At 47.5% G+C, this 22,435-nt stretch overlaps 1 protein-coding gene across 3 annotated transcripts in view; it reads left to right on the forward strand.

Moving 5' to 3' along the window:
- The window catches only part of LOC134540767 (uncharacterized), a 119,606-nt gene that overhangs the window by 93,791 nt on the left and 3,380 nt on the right, over window positions 1–22,435 (forward strand). For 2 of the 3 annotated variants that reach the window (XR_010076500.1, XR_010076501.1), the window contains one exon: window positions 10,778–11,823. Coding sequence is in view for 1 of the 3 variants with exons in the window: in XM_063383680.1 (XP_063239750.1) it covers window positions 10,778–11,757 (980 nt within the window). In the remaining 2 variants the exon portion in view is untranslated. Of the gene's footprint in view, window positions 1–10,777; window positions 12,293–22,435 lie in introns of those variants that run through there. The other variant, XM_063383680.1, reaches the window with a different exon arrangement.

Raw genomic sequence — 22,435 nt, forward strand, 5'->3', positions numbered from 1 at the left:
GAAAATTGTGTTATTTGCTAATGCCTCAGCAAAGAGACATGAACTCTTTAAAAAAGTTCTAGGTGGGACCTCACTGCAGGGTATTTGCGAGACACGTTGGGTGGAGAGGCACGACGGCCACTTGCAGTTCCAGGGTGACACACTGGTAAAAATTTGTGATGCTCTGTACGAGATGTCACAGTGGAAAGACAGCAAAACTGCATCTGATGCCCAGTGCCTTCGACATGCTCTAATCAGTCAAGAGTTCATTGTTTCTTCCATATGCCTGAGTGATGTATTAGGTAAGTTTAGAAATACTTCATTCCCCTCTTTCTGGTGCCATATTTTATTCGAGTGTGATTTCAATTTTGCGAGTTTTTTTCTTTGTCTTTGTACAGGAACAACTGTGTCACTAAGCCGTTTACTTCAAACACACACCTTGGATTTGAAGAGGGCTATGGATGCTGTAACAGACACCATTAGTGTCCTGGAGAAGAAGAGACAGGAAGCCGATTTAGTTTTTCGGCAGCAATTTTTTTCTAAAGCAGAAGATCTTGCACGAGAGTTGGATGTGGAACTGAAAACACCACGTATTGTTTCACAGCAGATATATCGTGAGAATTATTTTTCTCAACCAAATGTAGCTCAATCCCCTGAGGAATACTATCGAAGTGTAGTTTATATTCCCTTGTTGGACAATATCAAAAGTGATTTGAAGAAGAGGCTCAGTCCTGATGTCATGGATATCTTCAGTCTGGGAATACTCTTGCCTCACACAACCTACACTGAAGAAGATCTGGAAGTTGTGCGGAAAGTAGCAGAGATGTATAAGCAGCTCCTAAATGTGCCGGTCTCCACAGTCATGGAAGAGTTCAAACTTTGGGTCGCCAAATGGAAGTGCGAATCTGGGGGTGTTATTGAAATACCAAGTGCTCTGCCTCATATCATTGATTTGTGCGACACAGTAATGTACCCTTCTATCAACAAACTTCTTAAAATCCTAGCTACGCTACCTGTTTCTGTAGCAACAGCAGAGCGTTCATTCTCAACCCTTCGTCGCCTCAAAACATGGCTCAGATCAACAATGGGGGAAGAAAGACTTACTGGTCTCGCATTGCTGCACATCCACAAAGACATTCAGCTAGACATTGAAGCAATAATTACAAAATTTGCAAAGACCAGCAAAAGGCGTTTTGAGTTTATCCTGTAAACATATGCATAACAAACCAACATGGCAATCATGGCATAATTATTTATGTACAACCAAATGTTCCAAACTAATTCAGATTGACATCACAACACAACTGTAGTGCAGTGTGCTGTGTCCTATGTAGTTGGTTGAATTATGCATGCTGGGCAATTCGTTCTTTGGACATAATAAACCTTGATAGATATCATTGGTAGTGAATATTAACTTAAAGAATGTTAATATTTCTGCCAGCAGTTTATTCAATGTCAAGATACGAAAGCTTCTTAAATTGCACCATTTTGCTCCTTCAAATCCACATTTTTCGGGGAAGGACTCCCGGACGCGCGCTTCAGTTTTGGTGTTTGGTGATAAATTAGACGGTGGTGACCCCCCCTAAAACAAAAGTCTAGATCCGCCCCTGCGTAACAGGACACGGCGTAACAGTACAATGTGCGTAACGGGACAATTTTTTCGTGCGTGCAGCCGGCGTTCATCGATTTATTAGACGTTGTCACGTCAAAAAAAATTGACCACTGCTGCTTTGTGCCGGCTGCTTCCAGGACCGACCGTGTACACGGCGCAGCTGCAAGGAGGACTCCAGGCCGCGGAGTTCTACGGCCGGCGCTGGGAAGCGCGCATCTTCGAGAGGTTCATGAAGTGCCGCGTGAACGGGGTGTCGGGTCGCTGCGTGTCAGAGTTCATGTACAGCCACCGGGGCGGTCGGCCGGAGTCCGTGGCACGAGGGGACCCGGCCTGGTTCGCACAGATGAGGGACACGTGACGGGGAAACACGCGTCTCAACTCCGCCCACGACCTTCCGCTGCACATTCATCAAGTAAAAACAAGTCCCAAAAAAAAGGTCGTGTGTAATTCACAGGTAGGGACTGGAAAAATTCGCGGTTTCATTTCGCGATAGGCTAGAATCCAAGTGCGTGTAACTTATTGCCGCTTCAGTGATTGGATCACAGTTTTCCTGAAGGACTGTGAGCCAATGAATGACCCTCAACGTAAGAAGTGCCGAATCACAAGTATCCCAGTTAGCGGGTGTCGCGAGTCAGTAGCCAATGAGCTGGTGTAGTTTTTCTGAGTACACAGAGGATCATTGGGTCTATCCTAGAGGTCATCGAAACCACGAATTTTTCCAGTCCCTAGTTATACGTACTCTCGGTCAAATGTCACCCACTCATTGGCTGCTTTCTTGCGAAGGTGTCCCAACGTAGCAGCCTGTGATTCGATAAAGCTTTGGATGGGTGTTTCTCATTGGCCCTGAGTCATCCAGATGAGTTGTGAACCAATAGCAGAGGCAGCACTGTATTTTAGCCTATCGCGAAATAAATTCGCGAATTTTTCCGGTCTCTATTCATAGGTAGAGAGAGACCGGAAAAATACGCGGTTTCTGTGGCCTTCCGGATAGACTGCACATTCCCCTGTACACTCGGGCAAATAACGCAAGTTCATTGGCTGCCGACTTGTGAGTCGTCTCGGCTGGTTCGTCTGTGATTCGATCCTTCTTTGGTTGAGGGTTCGTAACTGGTTGAGATGCGCCCAGATGAACAGTGAGCCAATAGCAAAATCATCTAAGAGTTACGTGTGTTTGAATTCTAGCCTATCGCCGAATGAATCCGCGAAATTTTCCGGTCTCTGTTCGTAGGGCCATGCATATTTCGCGAAAAGATTCCGACACCAGCTGAAAGTCAAAACACTGTAGCGTCATCTGTGTTTCGTGATTGGGTGAGTTTCTTCCCAGGTGCACGACGATTGTTAAAAAAAACACCGATCACAGTAATTCGTCGCGGAAGAAAATGCGTCCTGAGTGGCTCGGCCAAACAAGGCAACTACTTCTCTCGCAGACGGCCGCCAATCACAAGGAAGAAACCGCTGGTGCGCGTATACCTTGTTGCAGTCTAATAGGCGTTCAGCTTTATTCGCGAAAAATGCCTGCCCCTAGCTAATTCAGTACATGCAATAACGTACATTTTCATTGGCAATTTAAACCTAGACTCTTAAGTATATTGTAAGGGGTAATATGGCACACAGAGAGAACGAAGAAAATTTTTCTAAATAAACATGAATTAACGAAATCAGGTAATGGGAATGGGGCCCCAACATCTCTGACTGCAGCTGCCAGTGTCCTGTGGAGTCCTGGGAAATTGACAATTTTAGGGCCTGCATTAAAAAAAAGATCTAGCTAAAAAAAAATTGATTATCAGTAGAGACCCGGAAATTTCGCAGATTCGTCTGGCTTCAGAGTAGAATTTAAGGTAGTAGGTGTGTTCAACCCATGTTTGCTTTCCCATTGGTTGATTTCTTAGCGAGAGCATGTTTATCCTCGTTAACTGGCACTACCCGATTCGCCTACTTCTCTCCTAGCTGGGTGTCGTTGGCTCACGGTCATAGAGGGGCGTGTCCAAGTAACTGCGGGCCAATCATGAACACAGTGCGAGAGTGTGAAGGTTTGCAATCTAACTTGCGACTAAATGAATGCGCGAAATTTCCGTGACTCTAATTATAAGTTTTTTTTATGTCAGCGTAAAATTATTATCTCTATCGTTTAGAACGAGCATGATAGGTCTATCTCTCACGAATTTTACACTTAAAATTAATAAAGTACTCATTTTATATTAGATTTTTTTTTCTTGCTTCACCAGAACCTTCGTAAATGGATACCGATCAATTTTGAGGCAAAGTTTTAAATTAGGCTCACCACAAGTATTTTTTTGTAGTATTGTCTTCACACGAGCACCTTACAGAATGGAGCCTTGCTTCGACATGCTTGCAGTTTATCGCTATTTCTAACCGTCACGCATACATTAACGTTGGTATAGACTGTTAACTAGCTATCGATTGGGCTCGCCTTTATTCAAGCTTATTTATTACAAGGTTGGAGAGGTAAACGCTGGGGTGGGCCCAGGACTGACTTCTGGGAACTGGTAGTCTGGACCTAGTATAATACCTGTATTATACTTCAGAAGTTGTAATATCCAGTGCATATTTTACCCTTGTGGGGGAGGGGAGAGCGTGCCCCCTTCTAAATCCGCCACTGGGCAAGCGATCGTGTCATTAGTAACAATTAAAGTGAAGCTTGATGCAGCAAGTTTGTGGGCAAACCTTTATTCAAGTCTTCCAGCAAAATTTCCGCAAGAAAAAAAAATTGGTTGTCTGTAAAGTCGGTTTACGGACGATAGTTTAACGTGAAAACGTCATAACAAAACATTGATGAAATGATTGCTTACTTTTATGAATAAAATTTAATCATTTTATTTTAATAATAAAAGAATAAATACTTGAAATTATACTAGTAATCAGATTTTTAAAATGCAAGAATAATTAAACTTTATTGCCGAAATTGTTATTGTAATAAGCAATGAAAACCACATTAACTTTTCACTTCACTTTATAAACAGTCGACGAAACAGTTCACGTGCAGATGACTTGTAATTAATTTTAAAAACTGGCCTTTAGCTATAAAGTTTAAATATAATTATTAACAAGTTTTCATATAAATAAACTGTAATCAAACATCTATCAATTATATGAATCACCATAATTTTTTAGTCAATTGTAACATAACCTATTATTACTGCACTCGCCGACAGCGTAACGGAACACAGCGTAACGGAACAATGAGCGTAACGGGAAGCAGCGTAACGGAACAATGTGCGTAACGGGACACTTTTTCGTACGTGCATCCGGCGTTCATCGATTTATTAGACGTTATCACGTCAAAAAATATGCAAACGGGGGAAATCGGAAATCCTTTGACTCTTAAACGGGAATGCGTACGAAAAGTGGAGGTATTCGCTGCTTTTGTTGCAAGATACTCGTCATTGAGCTCAAAGGAACAAATAGATGTACAGTTGCCTTTCGCGATGTAAATCTTCCGCTTCCAATACCTTTTCATGTAGTTGGTAGAAAACTCCGGGGGTTCATGACTATAGCGTGTGTCATACTTAGTCTGCAGTGTGAATTCTCTTTCCAGCGCACGATTTCCGAAATCATCGTTGTTCTTGTTTGGTGGTGCTCTGTTGCCAGATATACACCATAGAGCGAACACGTTTCACAAACAACGTTTTAGTAAAAATATTTTTTTAAAAATATATATTTGATGAATTGTATTTTGGAAAATTAAATTTCAAATGAGAATTTTGTAAATAAATTTTTGTGTTGAATTTCATCAAAAATATGATTTGATAATATTATTATATTGTTTCTAAGGATTCTCAATTGAAAGTCACCATCTTTTTTCAACTGCTGCTGTCAACAATTTTTTTATATCAACTAATATTAAAACTTTTCGTTCTGTTTTCGGCATAGCACATTATTTTATGGAATTTTCTTGTTATTAATAGGGATCGACTCTGGCAAATAATCGGTGTTAAGTATTGAAGTACTTTTTTGTCAGATAGAATATAGCTGTAACAATTTATGGCCTTAAAAATCAACAAATAGTAATGTTTAAAATACCCACACTTATTATTATTATTATTATTATTATTAAAGATGGTATACAAAATATGACTTTAATGTTAAAAATCCGAGTTGTATCAATCTGGCATCAGTGTTCGTCACTTACTCTGTTCTTCAATATAAGCGTGAGACACTATAGAGATGATAATGTATGGGTAGAGACCGGAAAAATTCGCGGTTTCAATGACCTCCAGGATAGACTCCACAATCCTTTGCACACTCGGGTAAATGCCAACTGTTCATTGGCTGCTGATTTGTGAGTCGTCTCGACTGGGTGGCCTGTGATTCGACACTTCTATGAGTGAGGGTCTCTAATTGGCCCTCAGTCCTCCAGATTAACAGTGAACCAATGGCAGAAGCAGCATTAAGGTATAATTATTTGAATTTTAGCATAACACGAAATGAACCCGCGAATTTTTCAGGTCTCTATGTATGGGTTTTGTTTTCATTCGAATTTTATTTTTGAAAACATGACTTAAAAGAATTGTGTTTATTTATAATATATATGAAGATACTGTATTATTATACAAATTTGATAAAAAAACTTTCTCTGTATTAAAAAAAAATGTATTTCGTTTTCCACATTTTAAATATAAAAAGATTTGTAATAAGCAAGTGTAGAAGTAATAAATTAACATACACAAAATTAATGATCATTGTGTTTTAAAATTGTGTTATCATAAATATATTTAAAAAATGAGTAAGTAAATTAAAAATATATTTATATAAATACTTTTATCTTCCACATTAGATCTATTCCAATAATTCTGGTAAAAAAATCATTCTAATAAATAAAATTTATTGAATGTATTTTCACTTGTATGTTTTGCAGTGTAATTATTTGCATTTCAGTGCTGTATGTTAAATGTACATGCTTCTCGGTTTTATTTAAGTTTAATCGCAGTTTGCCATATAATCTTTTTCATAATTATATATAAAGATATATGAATATATAATTTTCACCTGAAACCTTACTTATGTATTTCGTCCAAGAATAGCCTCAATAAAAACTAATAAACAGGGCCATGCATATTTCGCGAAAAGATTCCGACACCAGCTGAAAGTCAAAACACTGTAGCGTTATCTGTGTTTCGTGACTGGGAGAGTTTATTCCCAGGTACATGACGATTGTTAAAACACCAATCACAGTAATTCGTCGCGGAAGCAAATGCGTCCTGAGTGGCTCAGCCAAAACAAGGCAACTACTTCTCTCGCAGACGGTCGCCAATCACAAGGGAGAAACCGCTGGTGCGCGTATAATTGTTGCAGTCTAGTAGGCGTTCAGCTTTATTCGCGAAAAATACCTGCCCCTACTAATAAATAATTATTTTAGTTGTTGAAATTTGTATGGCGTAGCCGCCTGACATTCACGTAAGAAGTCCATCGAATTCAAGTCAAAAACCAAGGAAAACAAATTTTGTTAAATTATTTTATTTATTTCATACATGACATTGCCCCTGGAGGCTGCAGCCCAAAATACAGCCTACCCAGAATTTTTTGAACAGCCATATAGGTGTACAACATTGTTATTGAACTTAACGTTTTTCTGGTCCAATTAAAACTTTGGACTTATGCTATCATGAATCCCACTAATACTTCAGAAAAAAAAAATTTGTGAGTGTTACGTTGTTATAGTTAGAAAGAAAACTCACCTTTGTTTTGAGACATTAACTGAATTAAAATAAAATGTTCCAAATATGGACTCGACAACTTATTTTTAAACATGTTTTTTGAATATTTTTTTTGGGTTGAATAACTGCCATATGTCTATTACAGAACGTTTACGTTAAGATATATTATTGCAGCTTAGTTATCGTTTTAGTGTGAAGTCCTGAAAATTGATAATTTACCCAATAATTATTTACGTAGAATCGTAACCGTTTACATATACTATCAGAAACGATTGTTTTTAAGAATAACTCGATTGTAATTGTACGAAAGGATCAGTCACGATTTTAGTTATGATAACATTTAAGCTTTTTTTATTGTTAAAAAATTAAGAAATTTTAGAAACTAAAAAATCCTTATGTTTATTATTTAATAATATTTTGTTTTTACATACATATTTCTGTCGTATGAGCCAGTCTGTTGGACATTTTAACATTTCAAAGTTTAATAAAATATGAATAGGGTAGAGAAGGGCTATTCGTTCATGGGGCTATTGCACTTATTCTAAGAAAGTCCACGTGAAAGTCAACCGTAATGGTTACGGGAAACATTTTCTCGTTTGCTTATCTTCGCCTATTATCTTTGAAAGTTTTGTGCAATGGGAGTGCATGACTTGATGTAAGCTTTTGGACGAAAACACAGGTGCGACTGTCGCAAAAATACCGACTGTCGCACCTGTGTTTTCGTACCATGTGCGTCTCTGCCTGAGGACGGGAGAAGATAGCAGTTCCCGAAACGTCGCTTGTTTCTGTTTTAGAAAACGGTTGTGTTTCTTTCGTCTTTTCGTTTTGTCGTATTTTTGTCTCGTTTTAACTGTTGTGCTGAATTTTTTTGAGTTCAATATTTGTGTGCTGTCATCATTTGTGGGGGTTTTTTCGTTCTCTTCTGTTTTTTGGAAAACTATTGTGTTTGTTTCGTCTTTTCGTTTTGCTGTGTTTTTGTCTCGTTTCAACTGTTGCGCTGAATTTTTTGGGTTCGGTATTTTTGTGCTGTCATTATTTGTGAATTTTTTTTTCGTTCTGTTAGTCCATTTTTCTTTGTTTTTCTTTGTTTGTTGACCATATTCCTATTGTGGCGTATTGTGTGGTGTTTATATCCTGACAACAGCAATTTTTTGCTTAATTTGTATTTTTGTCATTTTTTTTTGTAGTTTTCTTCTACAGACAAACATGTGCTTAGCAATGGCGTATGTCCAAAAGCTTACATCAAGTTATCTTCGTCTAGTTTCTTGAGAGTAATGCCATCCCACACGAGGGGCTAGATTAATAGTTCTGTGAACAGCAGCCGGGAGTGTAAATACTAGATGCATTGTTGTTGACAACGGAGTTTCCCTGAGATAACGAACACGCCTAGTCAGGGCTGTATGTATGTTAGCACTGAATATATAATATGTACATATAATGTACATGATGTATGTTCAATGGTGTTAGTGAGGCGGGATGACAAGCGCCGCACTCTGTGGTATTTCTAGCGCGGTGTAGCCTCTATGCGCAAGGCTGTATACTGGCGCATAGTCTTCTCGTCGTGCATAGGACTACTATGGAATTTGAGTGGGACCGAAACATTATATAGCTGAGAAATGAAAATAAAGGTGTAATACAAGTCTCCCTGAAGTTCTTTCAAAAATCTGTGCTTGTTGTTTTATGCCTAAAATCACTCCTAAAACACTTCTTTTTAGTAATATTAACTCTTCTAAAAACACAGTTTAAGAACTCAATAGGGAAACAAAACTAATTATCGAACTTGTGCGAATTCTTAAATGCTTTTCTTAAACAGACCCTACTCGGATATCTTGAGTAGTTTTTTGAAATCACGTTGTTTTTTTTGAAGCTTGCACACCGTACGTATGTATAGATTAGCGGGGCCCTTAAGGTAACAATTCTAGGACAAGTAAATGGTAGAGCTATTTTCCAGCTACATCGCATATATGGGAAAAAAAATTTTGTTGAGAAAATTTAATTTAATTGTAATTATTAACGATTCATGTAGGTTCGGGACTATTACGCTCAGTGCAAATTGGGCTATTGAATTCATCTAAAATAACTTGTTACTTTCTTTTCAGATGGTTCTTAGTTATTAGTGTGTGAGAAATAAGTACAGAAAGCAGCGTGTAAAAACAAAACATGTAAATTGTAACTCTGAAGGTGTTCAGTATAATGTATTGAGTCTTCGGAGAGCCACAACTTGCTTTAGCTTTGCAATTTCCACTTCGAAGGAAAAAATTAAAGTGAAAAAGGGATCTGCATCTCAAGGTCTAAAATTATTTTTTGTTACATATTATTTTCCTAACTCCAGAAGAAGAAGAAAAAACCGAAACAAGAAAACCCCAAAACATTATTTTAAATTTCCACCAGACATTTAACTTCCAAAGAGCATTCCTCACCCAGAAACTAAGATACAATGAAGACTCCAGATGGATTACACTGAAAATGTAAAAAATAATAATCTATTGTCAAGCATTAAAAAAATTGTTACAGAAGACAAGAAAAAATAGAAGTTACATAGTAGAAAGCACCTGTATTGCACGGGGAAAATTCACCTGTGATCTCCCTGCCCCAAAACGCTTACAAAAGGAAACGCTACAGGGGAATTGCCAGTAAACATTGATTTTAGCTCTTGGGCATTTTTTTGGGGAACTTTAGATTCATTTATCTTCACGTACCTCATTCATTCAATATCCACATTGTTTTACTCGTCATCAGTTTTCAATGGCTTCGATGCATACAAAACATTCGACCCTAATTCCTTCGCTCTCTTGGCTGACTGGCAGGGTAATATCCCACAGCCGGGATCACCACATAACTTAGAAAGTCACAACTTAAAACAGTCATAACTTAGAATTCTTGAAAATTCCACAACTTATAACTGTCATGAGTTACAACAATTATAACTTAGAAAAACATATTTTATAATGGTCCTAACTTAGAACCAACATTACTTTAAAAAAACACCACTTACAAATGTCATGACTAGAGACCCGAAAAATTCGCGGGTTAAATGCCCTCCAGGATAGACTCCAATATCCTCTACACACTCGGGCAAATGCCAACTGTTCATTGGCTGCTGACTTGCGAGTCGTCTCGACTGGGTGGCCTGTGATTCGACACTTCTATGAGTGAGGGTCTCTAATTGGCCCTCAGTACTCCAGATTAACAGTGAAACAACGACAGAAGCAGCACTGACGAATAACTATTTGAATTTTAGCATAACACGAAATGAACCCGCGAATTTTTCAGGTCTCTAGTCATGACTTAAAAAACACGCAGCTTAGATTTATCACAAGTTAGAGCAACTTAACATAGAAAAGGTATAACATAGGAAATTCTATCTTGCGTGTTAATTTCAGAATCTCCGCCAAGTCTGCACAGACGGACCCCTGTTGCGAATCCTCGTTCGTGTGACATGCAAGTGCTTATCAGGTTGCGCAGACATGTTGCACCAGACGATATCTTATCTCGGCCGTGTCACCACCAGGTCTGGTCGCCGAGAGCGGCGCTGTTGCAAGCGGCCAGGGAAGGAAGATGGAGGTGGCGGTGGTTAGACACTCCTCGACCCTGAGACCCGAGCCCTACCTGGGCGACCTGACCTTGTTCCTGGACCTGCTCGGGCGCTCGCCCCGGGTCGCGCGCGTCCAGACGGTGGCCTGGGACGACCCGCTAGTCGACTGGGCCTCGTTCACGCACTTCCTCGTCACGTCGACCGTCAGCTACGCGCCGGTGCTCGCGGACTTCCTGCGGTGGCTCGACCTGCTGGAAGGTCTCTTCACCGCCGAGGGCCTGTCCCGGAGGATGTTCAACCCGCCGGAGGCGCTGCGCTGGAACTCCTCCAAGACCTACCTGCGGGAGCTGCGGGCCAGGGGCGTCGAGCTGCCGGAGACTGTCTGGCTGCGCGGGGTCCGGGACCTCGTGGGCTGGCACCCGGGGGAGGTGTTCGGCGAGTCGGGCGAGGTGGTGGTGAAGGACGTGGTCGACGAGAGCGGGCAGACGGCGTGGAGGTGCCGCCTGGAGGGGGGCCAGCTCCCGGGGTGGGCCCGCGCCAGGCTCCAGAAGCAACTGGAAGCTTCCTCCGGGAGGGACGGGACCATGGTGCAGGCGTTCCTCAGGAGCATCCTCCTGGAGGGGGAGTGGTCGCTGGTGTTCCTCGGCGGCCAGCTGAGCCACGCCGTGCTGAAGAGGCCCGGCGCGGGGGGATTCCGCGTGCAGCGCCGGCACGGCGGCGGCTTCCGCCCGGTGCACTCCAGGGACGTCCCTGCAGACGTCGCCGAGTTCTGCGCCCGGGCGCTGGCGGCGCTGCCGTTCGCCAGGCCCCTGCCGTTCGCGCGGGTGGACGCGGTGCGAGGCGACGATGGACGGCCCTGCCTCATGGAGGTGGAGGTGCTGGATCCGTGTCTCTACCTCGCGGAGCCCGGGCAGGCCAGGAGGCTCTTCGACGTGTTCATGAGCTCCGCGGGGTGACTGGACCTCCATGGCGCGCGCTCCTTCCTCGCCGTATCACCGCAACTGCCACTGGACAAGGGCGAGGTACTGTCCCTGCCCTGCCGCGGCAGCAGACTTCAATTCAAGTTTACACGTTTTCTCACGAGCACCTTGACGAACGCATTCTGCAACATGCTTTTCTGTAAGTTCGATATTCCCAGGCACGTAGCTAGAAAATAGGTCCATACATCTCCGGGTTTAGAACACAAGCAAAGACAGCATACCTAACAAAATTATAGCTAAATACGTTTACACAGAGAAAAATTTAGGAATCATTAAAATATTTAGTGGGCTAAAATAATTTATTTCAACCCCATTACTGCCCGACATGGCTTCGCGCACAGAATTGGCTTGAATTGTGTTTGAAAGTAGTCTATATTAAATGCCGGTCTAATTATTACTGTAAGCGTGTATTTCACACAAACATGAATTGTGTTTAGTGTATTTGGTAACATTTGTAAGTATTTATGACTTGTTTTAACAAAATTAAATATATTACTAAGAACAAAGTATTGGAAACAATTAAACACAAATCAACATATCAAAAATTTGTTTTATTTTCTCAAGAAAAATTATTTCCTAAATTTATATGTGTAAACGTTCAAGACTACTATTTCAGTGTGACAATAATTTCATTTTAAAATTTCATTATAAAGATAACTTACTCATAAAATAATAAAATATGTATATGGACCCCTCCAAAAAAATCCTGGCTGTGGCCCTGTTATTTCTAGTCAAGCTTACATTAAATTTGAAATAGGGTTGATAATAAACTTGATAGCCTGATTAAAGATTATTATATGCTTGAACAAACAAGTTATTCTGTCATAATTAAATTAAAAATTCAGTCCATCATGATAAAGCATGTTTGTAGGCAAACCTTAACTAAGTCTTCCAGCAAGATTTACATAAAACAAAAAAATGCCAATGGGGGAAATCCTTTAAGTATAAAATGGAAAACTTACGGAAAGTAGTGCTAATATGAGCTTTTCTTCCATGAAGTATCCTTCGGTAACCAAATTGTTTAATATTCTGCATGGGTAACTTCACGATAAACATCAAAATTAATTAATACAATTTGAGTGAAAGATTTGTTTGAGTCAACATAACACATTTTTGAGACAACTGAACTAATTCCACACACAATAAAAAAAATCGTGCCCAGTTTAACTGCCTTTAGAGTTTAATATCTTAATTAGTGAAAGGACAATATTTTATTAATTATTTGAGTTAGTCAGGCTTATTTTGTTACATCTAGTTTTATTTCCAAAAAAATATTAGTTTTTTTATGAGGAAACAAAACTTATGCACTTTTTACACCATTATAAATCAAAATATGGGAAATTGAAAAAAAATCGAAACTATATATAGGTAGTATATATTACATCCAAAGGCCTCCACCAAGATCTGCAAAACGTCACTCAAAATCTATAACTAATATTATAAAGCTGAAGAGTTTGTTTGTTTGTTTGAACGCGCTAATCTCAGGAACCACTGGTCCGATTTGAAATATTCTTTCAGTGTTGGATAGTACATTTATCGAGGAAGGCTATAGGCTATATTATATTATCAATAAGATTAGGGATCCTTACTAAAAGTCCAATTTAGAATCAAATGCGTTGGAGGGGGTTAGATACAACATGCAGTACACGTACGAAGTGTGTGTTGACAATGACGCAGGCGCTAGAAGTTTATTTCCTATTGCCTTTTAACATTGTTGCCACGCACTAGATGCCTTATCATTCTTAATTTTCTCATTCAAGTAAAAAACACCAGTGTGATATTAACAACGAAGCAATCAGTACCCTCATAAGAGTTCAATTAGTATTAAAATATTTTTATCACTTTAAATCGCAAACCTAAACTATTGTTTTTTTTTCCTCTCTCTATGTTTCATTTGTTTTATTGCCCTTTTTTTCAAGTATATATATTTTACAGACTTGAAACTTCACAGTAATGTTCCTTATGTTACGCAGGATTACATTTTCCGAAAATTATATCCCATGGGTGGTTAAAAACAGGCAACAGTGGTAACTTTGTCTGCATGAGAACAGGATTTTGCATTGTTCATGCCTTCTGCGTCTCCATGGCAACGGGCATCGCGCGGCAGTGGCGTACCCACAAGGTTGGGCATGTATAATGAGCGGCGCAAGAGTGATCTGCCTGTAGACTGCCGTAGCGAAGTACGGGTACATTAGTTGTACGTTACGTGCACGAGTCGGGAAACCATCGGTGCTATTCATTTTCTCTCCGGTACAATATACAGCATTGTAATAAATTTTCACTGAATTTTTTTTATTTACCATTACTGTAAATGGGAGATGTGGCTTAATTTTTTTCCATTAGTATAGCCATGCGAAGCTGGGTCGGGCAGCTAGTAAAATAATAAAATAACATCTTAAGATTTCAAAACATTTTGGGGGGGGGGGGGGTTTAACAGTAGAGCTGTTACAAGGAAGTCTAACCTCCTTAAGGCAGGGTGTGGGGTGTGTCGACTGAAAAAAAAAGTATTATTAATCTCACATCGTTTCAGGTTGACACCGTTCCGGCTGCCTCCCCGTCAAAGCTATCAAGTTTTTGCGGAATAGGTCTCGGGGTTTGGGTTCGGCCAAGTGGCGGGAGGCAGGGACGTGTCCATAGAGGTGATCCTTGGGCTGTTTAGGCCACCCAAGACGCCTTACACTACAAATGATACACTCCGCTATGTGAAGTGTGGTTTTTATTACACATCAACCTCTACATGGTGCTATCCATCCCCTGGCCGCGACTGTTCGGGGTTAGAGAGCTCTGCGCGTGTACGGCTGTTCGGCGATGACCCCGCTTACAATGGAGAGGGGGGGGGGAGTTTTCAGCGAACAGTATGTGGCGGACGTTGCTGCTTAGACCTGCGCGGTGATGCGTGGTGATGCACGGCCAGTGGTGTTGTAACTCACGATCTAAATGTGGTTGCGGAATTGGCGCGAAGGTGGCCTCTCAACGTTGCGCGAAGACGACCAGCCTCTTCGAGCTCCCGGTGGATACTGACTCGCTCGTGTAGCACAGCGCTACAGCAGGCCTGCCAATTGCGCGCCAGAAGCGCAGCGCGCGGGAAACAGACGCCGCCAAGTTTAGGACCTATTCGCACGTTGAACAATTGAATTAACAAATACAAACATTTGATGAAATATACATTACATAGTTTATGTCTGTGAGAGAAAACATGTGCCCTTGAATGCTATAGTCCGGCGGAAGCACATTGCCACACCCGGCGGAGTGCTTCCGCCGAGGTGGCCGGTAGTGGTGCTAGCTGCGGGTCGTTCGGTGCACTCACACTCGTTGCACCATGTTGCACGCGCGGGCGTGTTCGTGGCACACGGCTTTGAGAGGTGTCCGAGAGGCATCGCGGCCTGTGCGACTAAGAGGCGCACTATCGGCTGGCGTCAAATGCCCCCCTCTATCTGAGGCCGCTATGTGCACCGACGCCTTACAATGATCGCGCGGGAGTGATGCACTCGAAGCGCTGCACTGGGGTGGTGTACTATGCCTGGGGCGAGATTCTAGGCTCGGAGCATCCCTCTTCAAACAAGAAAATGACTGTGTGCCTCCCTCACTATGCTCGTTCCCCCTCAGTAGGGGCAGTGATGTTTTGATGTGGATAAGCTCCATTGAGTTGCACTGTGGTTGCACTGTAGGGTCCCTGGCCTGGCCCTGATGATTGGTCCATTCGTACTCAGCAAGGTGAACCGGAGCCCTGCGGGTCCTCTGTGGCCGCAGTGGTGGGGAGGGGGCTGCTGCTTGCTCGGGTGTGATGTTCGGCGGTAGGCACGCCTCCAGGGGCAAGAACTTGTCCGAGGTATTGTCCTCAGTCTCGTCCAGGGGAGTGATATCCTCAATAATGTATCTCCCGGGCTCGGCCAGGGTGTAGGCCTGGCTAACCTGGTCTTTCTCAGGCTCGTCCGGGGGGGTGACATCCTCAATTATGTATGTCCCAGGTTCGGCCAGGGTGTAGGCATGGCTAACTTGGTCTCTCTCAGGCTCGTCCGGGGGAAGTGGGGGGGGGGGGGGGGTGACATCCTCAATTATGTATGTCCCAGGTTCGGCCAGGGTGTAGGCATGGCTATCTTGGTCTCTCTCAGGCTCGTCTGGGGGGGTGACATCCTCAATTATGTATTTCCCGGGCTCGTCCAGGGGCGTGATATCCACAGACTCATGTTCGTCTAGACAGCACGTCCGGACTGGAGCCTGCCGCGTGCGTGATGGGTACCTACCCCCAATGTCAGTTCCTTCCTCCCCCCTTCTGACTCATCACCTGACTCGTCGACAGACATCTGGGGGTTGGCATCTACCAAGCTCATGTTCAGCATCCATGATGGCTCATCCCATTCCTCTGTCTCCTCCTCGTCATTCTGTTGCCATATTGGGGAGTCCTGATGGGAGCCACCCGCGGTGTCGATCGGAGGGCTCAGTGTACGGGCAGTTGGAGTTTCCAGTTCGGGGGGGGGGGGGGGGCAATATGTATCGGCTCAAGTCCCGTGTTATCATCAGATGGTGGGGCGGTGCCCTTTGGCAGAACCTGCTGGTTCGTTACCTGCTGGCCCTCTGATTGAGGCACCCTCGAGTTGGGCCCTGGTGACACGCCTTCCATTACCCCAGGTGCTACCAACCGCAGGTCATCCCTGTGGACCTTTGCAGGCCGTCCCCGGGGGGTACGGACCGCGTATGACGTGGGTCCGGATTTCCAGAGCACTTCCCTTGGCTCCGACCACTTGGGGGCCAGCCCCGCACAGAAATTGCGAGCGACCGATGACAGATGGTGCTGCCTCACGTACACCCACTGTCCAGGTTGTAGGGGCGTTGGGGGGTGACTGGTCTGTGGTGTGTGCTCCGATAGGAATTGGTTTTGCTGTTGCCTGGCCTGTTCCCTCCCTTCCTCGATCTCCGGATGGATTAGAGTGTCCGTGATGGCCGCTGCCATCCGGCACTCCCCAGGTAGGGCAAGGTTCTGTCCATACAGCAGCTCAGCCAGGCTGTGGCCTGTGACGGCATTCGTACGGCGCCTTAGACAATACAGTAACTTGGGTATATGTACATCCCACTTAGAATGGTCGTCCCCCAGGCGCAATATTAACTGTGCTTTTACTTCTTGGTTCCGACGCTCGGTCGGATTGGCCTGGGGGTTATAGACAGGAGTGGTGTGGTGGTCTAGGCCCCACCGACGACAGTCAGCTCGCCAGCGCTTCCCAGTGAATTGACACCCATTGTCTGTCAGTAGTACCCTCGCGAAGCCATAGCGCGGGAAAATTTCCTGGTCCAGTAGAGCCGCTATGGTCCCAGCTCGCACATTGGACACTGGGAAGGCCTCAACCCACCTTGTGAAGATGTCCGTGATGACCACTAAAAATCTTTTGCCCCGAGTGGTCCTGGGATATGGCCCCATGATGTCGAGTGCCAGTGTGTGGAACGGGTCACGGGGTCGACGGGGGCGCTGTTGCTCCACTCCGTCCATCCACCGCGCCTTCCGCTGTTGGCAGCGCTGACACTGTCGCACATAACCCCTAACGTCGCGGGTGATGCCTGGCTAATGAAATGTTTTGCAGATGTCCGTCTGCATCTGGTCTGCCCCGGGGTGGCCAGCCAAGTCATGGTCGTGGTGAAAATGTAGAACGCCAGCTCCTGCGCACCCGGGTACGTAGAGACGCCATGCCTCCATGTCGCCAGGCACCCATGTCTGTAGCACTCCGTCTACTACCCGTTGGTAGGGGTGGACTGTTCCCCCACCCGCCTGCACTTCGGTCTGAGTGGCCTCGTCCGTCTGCTGGGCATGCTGCACGGCCGCCACTAGGGCAGTGAGGGTCTCGAACACCTGGATTGGGGCAATGTCCAGGGGCGTGGTCATGGCGCACAACACCGCTGGTGCCTCCTCCCCGGCGGCGACAGGTAGGGTACCTGGTGGGGGTAGTAGCCCCTCCCAGCTGTGGTCGTCCTGGAAAGTGGACCTAGGGTCGGGGTGACGTGACAGCTCGTCAGCGAGCTGGTTGTCCGGCCCCTTCACATGCTCGACCTCGAAGTCGAAGCTCTGGAGCATGAGTGCCCACCGTGTGAACTTCGACTTGCGGCCATGGGCGGAATCCAGCCAGCTTAGACACTGACTGTCTGTCCTCAACGTGAAACGCCGGCCCTCCAGGTGGTGTCGGTACCGCCGCATCGCCCAAACGACGTCCATGCACTCCTGTTCATTCACATGGTACCGCCGCTCGGGCTGGCCGAACTTGGCGCTCGCGTACTCCACTACCCGGCGTTCCTCGTTTCCCCCTACCTGGTATAGGACGGCCCCCATCCCCTCTTGGCTTGCATCTGTCTGCAAGTATAGTGGGGAGTCGGGCCGCAAGCGGGCGAGTCGATGGCACTCCCGGAACTCGTGTTTGACGGTGGCCAGTGCATGATCTGCCTCCTCTGTCCACCGAAACCGGGTCTTTGGTGACAATAGGTCGGTCATAGGGGCAACTATGCTGGCAAAGTGGGGTACAAAGGATCTTAGCCAGTTCAAGAGACCTAGGAGTTAGCCAGTTCAAGAGACCTAGGAGTTAGCCAGTTCAAGAGACCTAGGAGATTTTGTAGCTGCTTACGGGTGCTGGGTGCAGGTTTGGATTCAATGAGGTTCAGGTGTTTGGGCAGCGGTCGACAGCCTTCGGCATCCACGAGATGCCCCAGGTACTCAATCTCTCGCGCACCCACGTGGCATTTGTGGGGGGCGCATGTGAGTCCATGTCTGGCCAGCCGCTCAAGGACCAGGCCTAGGTGGCGTGCGTGGTCCTACCACGACCGCGACCAGATGATCACGTCGTCTAGGTACGCTGCAGCAAACTCGCCAGTGTAGCCATCCAAGACGCGGACCATCATGGCCTGGAAGGTCGCAGGGGCGTCCATCAGCCCAAACGGCATGGCGCAGAACTGGAAACGCCTCCCATCAGGCGCGGTGAAAGCTGTTTTGTGCCGGTCCCCCGGGCGTACCGGCACCTGCCAATATCCTGATTTTAGGTCGAGCGAGGTAAAGATGCATGCATCGCCCAGCCCCGCCAAGGCATCCGTGATGTTGATGAGGGGAGGGGGGGCAGGTTTGGTGACTGCATTAATTGGCTTGAAGTTGACACAAAAGCGCATTGAGCCATCCTTCTTACTGGCCATCACAATCAAACAATTGTAACGGGACTCACTTGGCTCAATGACGCAATCGCGCAACATCTCAGCGATCTGCGTCTGGATGACGTCGTTCTCCTTCGGCCCGAACCCGAACAGTTTGTCAAACCGGGGTTCATGTGGCCTGGTCGGAATGGCATGCTCAGCGACCGTGGTGCGTCGTAGCATATAAGTAGCACCAAACACTTGCGGTTGTTGTGCCAATACCCGGTTAATTAGGTCTATCTGCTCGGGTGGTACGCCATTTTGCAATTCATCTAGGGTGATGGGGTTCTCTCGCCGAGGTGGTAGCCGCCGACCCAGACCGTATATGGTACGCCTCTCCTGCTTGCCGACGTGCACCCTCCCCGCCCGCACTTCTACTGTAGCATCCTCCTGGGCTAACCATGGCAACCCTAAAATCAACTGGTCCCTGAGCCCATCCATCACGAGGGCGGTGGTTTGACTGGTGTGATCTCTAATGGCAAGGGTGATTTGGATGCGGCCGACCGTAAGTGCCTTCGCCCCCTCGGTGGCTAGTTGTACATTCTCACGCTCCGGGATCAGGTCCCCCTCGGGTATGAGTTGAGCTGACATGTAGGAATGACTGGCAGCCATGTCCACTAATGCATGCACAGGTTGCCCATTCATGGCCACCGGTATCCTTAGTAGGTACCCAGCCTCAGGTCCCAACTGTCCCAGGTGGGGCGACTCACCCGACTGCTCCAAGGGCGCTGCCGATGTCGTCAGAGGCACGTGGTGGATGGTGTAGCTCGCCGACAACCTGGTGCGGGCCGCTGACGGGGTACGCCGGTGCATCAGGAGGCACCGCAGGTGCTGTCGGGGTCGCCGGGGGCACCCGGTGGCTGGTGTAGCTCGCCGGCGACCTAGTGCGGGCCACTGATGGGTGGCATTGGTCATCCCTGTCTGTCCTGACGGGGTACGCCGGTGCATCACGAGGCACCGCAGGTTCTGCCATGGTCGCCGGGGGCACCCGGTGGCTGGTGTAGCTCGCCGGCGACCTAGTGCGGGCCACTGATGGGTGGCATTGGTCATCCCTGTCCGTCCTGACAGGGTACGCCGGTGCATCACGAGGCACCGCAGGTTCTGCCATGGTCGCCGGGGGCACCCGGTGGCTGGTGTAGCTCGCCGGCCACCTGGTGCGGGCCGCTGACGGGTGGCGCTGGTCACCCCCGTCCGTCCTGACGGGGTACGCCGGTGCATCAGGAGGCACCGCAGGTGCTGTCGGGGTCGCCGGGGGCACCCGGTGGCTGGTGTAGCTCGCCGGCGACCTAGTGCGGGCCACTGATGGGTGGCATTGGTCATCCCTGTCCGTCCTGACGGGGTACGCCGGTGCATCACGAGGCACCGCAGGTGCTGCCATGGTCGCCGGGGGCACCCGGTGGCTGGTGTAGCTCGCCGGCGACCTGGTGCGGGCCGCTAACGGGTGGCACTGGTCATCCCCGTCCGTCCTGATGGGGTACACCGGTGCATCACGAGGCACCGCAGGTGCTGTCGGGGTCGCCGGGGGCACCCGGTGGCTGGTGAAGCTCTCCGGCGACCTGGTGCGGGCCGCTGACGGGTGGGTCTGGTCATCCCCGTCCGTCCTGACGGGGTACGCCGGTGCATCAGGGGGCACCGCAGGTGCTGTCGGGGTCGCCGGGGGCACCCGGTGGCTGGTGTAGCTCGCCGACGACCTGGTGCGGGCCGCTGACGGGTGGCGCTGGTCATCGCCGTCCGTCCTTACGGGGTACGCCGGTGCATCAGGAGGCACCGCAGGTGCTGTCGGGGTCGCCGGGGGCACCCGGTGGCTGGTGTAGCTCGCCGGCGACCTGGTGCGGGCCGCTGACGGGTGGCGCTGGTCATCCCCGTCCGTCCTGACGGGGTACGCCGGTGCATCAGGAGGCACCGCAGGTGCTGTCGGGGTCGCCGGGGGCACCCGGTGGCTGGTGTAGCTCGCCGGCGACCTGGTGCCGGCCGCTGACGTGTGGTTCTGGTCATTCCCCTCCATCCTGACGGGGCGCCTTGGTACCTCAGTTGGGGCTGGAAACTGGGTCAAGGGGCGGCAGCCAGCCGGTGCATCACCCCCTAGTTGGCGTTTCCCGCCGTGGATTCCTCGGTCCTGCGAGTCTGCCATAATGCAGCCCTGGTAGGGCAGACGTCATGCGAGTGGTACTCTTCCGTCCGGCAGTACTTGCAGCGCGGTGCCCTGTCTCGTTGGCCTTCCGATCTCGCGCTTCTGCGCTCGTCACGCTGGGTCCGTTGGTTGCCCTGGTTCTGACTGCTCGGTGATGGGTTGCCGCGTTCCCGCGCCCCTTCTGTTTGCCTGAGTGGGCATTGTGACTGTGCCTGCGGTACATAGGAAACTACTGCAAGCGCGTCCTCAGGTGTCGTCAGTTCCGCGATGTACGTCCCACGTCGCTGCGCCGGGGAGCTCCTCTTTCGGCACAGGCTGCGCAGGTCATGATCCACCTCTTTTGCCAGTTGTACGAAGTCCTCTAACCCCCGTCCGGTGGCGCTCCGCAGGAACGGCCGTAGCTCGGGGACCATTAACTCCACGACTACACCCAAAGCTGCGCCGATGAGGCCCCCTGGGACCAGACGCCTGTGCAACTGGACTTTGTTGCGTATAAACGTCTTCACGTCCTCATTGGCGGCCTGGGGATGGCAGAATAGCGTACGCTGGCACTGCGCGCGTGTGCGTGTGCGCCGTCGAAGCGCCCTTCGAATCGGACCACGAAGTCGTCCCACTCCATCTCAAATTCGCCAATCATTCCCCACCAGTCGAGAGCGCTCCCCCGAAACCGCTCGCTGACTCGTTCAGTCCACTCGTTGAGCGGCAGTGCGAACCGGGTCAGACTATCACGACAAGTCCGCGTGAACTTGCCGGGATCCTCGTGCGCTTGTCCTGCGAACTCCGGCAATGTCATGGTTCCGGTATTATTTGTGATGCTCACCGCCTGTACCTGCGGGGGTCTCGTTGCTAAGTTCTCCCACGCAGAACACATGAACAGACCGTCTCTGAAGTTAAGAAATTCCCGTGCTTCTGTACATCTGCGGTGTTTCATTGCGCCGCAATGGTGACAATACGCAACTTCGCACGGTTGCCTGTGGCATATTTCGCGCTGCATTTCTGTGCTCCCGTTGCGCCCCTCCCTTCGCCTGGTTCAGTTTTTATGCCCGTGCCACACGTGTACATCGCCCACGCGCCCGCGTTGTTGACCGGTGTACGTGGTCGGGAGGATTTGTCGCACAGATCTCCCATGTCAATGGATATGTCTGTGATGGCTTGCATCGCGATCGCGGGTCGCGGCTGTCCGGCCCGTGTGCCGGGTTGAAGCGGTGATGCGACCCGGTGGCCCAGTGCACGTGTTCCCTGGCGTTCACGTGGCCGCTCGGTGTGCCTGACTGATTTGCTTCGGCTAATGTCGGCTCGGCTCGTGCGGTGACGCTCGGCCGAAGCTGCTATTGGTCTTGCTTTTCTATAGTTGATGGGGAGGGG

Source organism: Bacillus rossius, chromosome 17, assembly GCF_032445375.1.
Source record: "Bacillus rossius redtenbacheri isolate Brsri chromosome 17, Brsri_v3, whole genome shotgun sequence".
NCBI lineage: Eukaryota > Metazoa > Arthropoda > Insecta > Phasmatodea > Bacillidae > Bacillus > Bacillus rossius.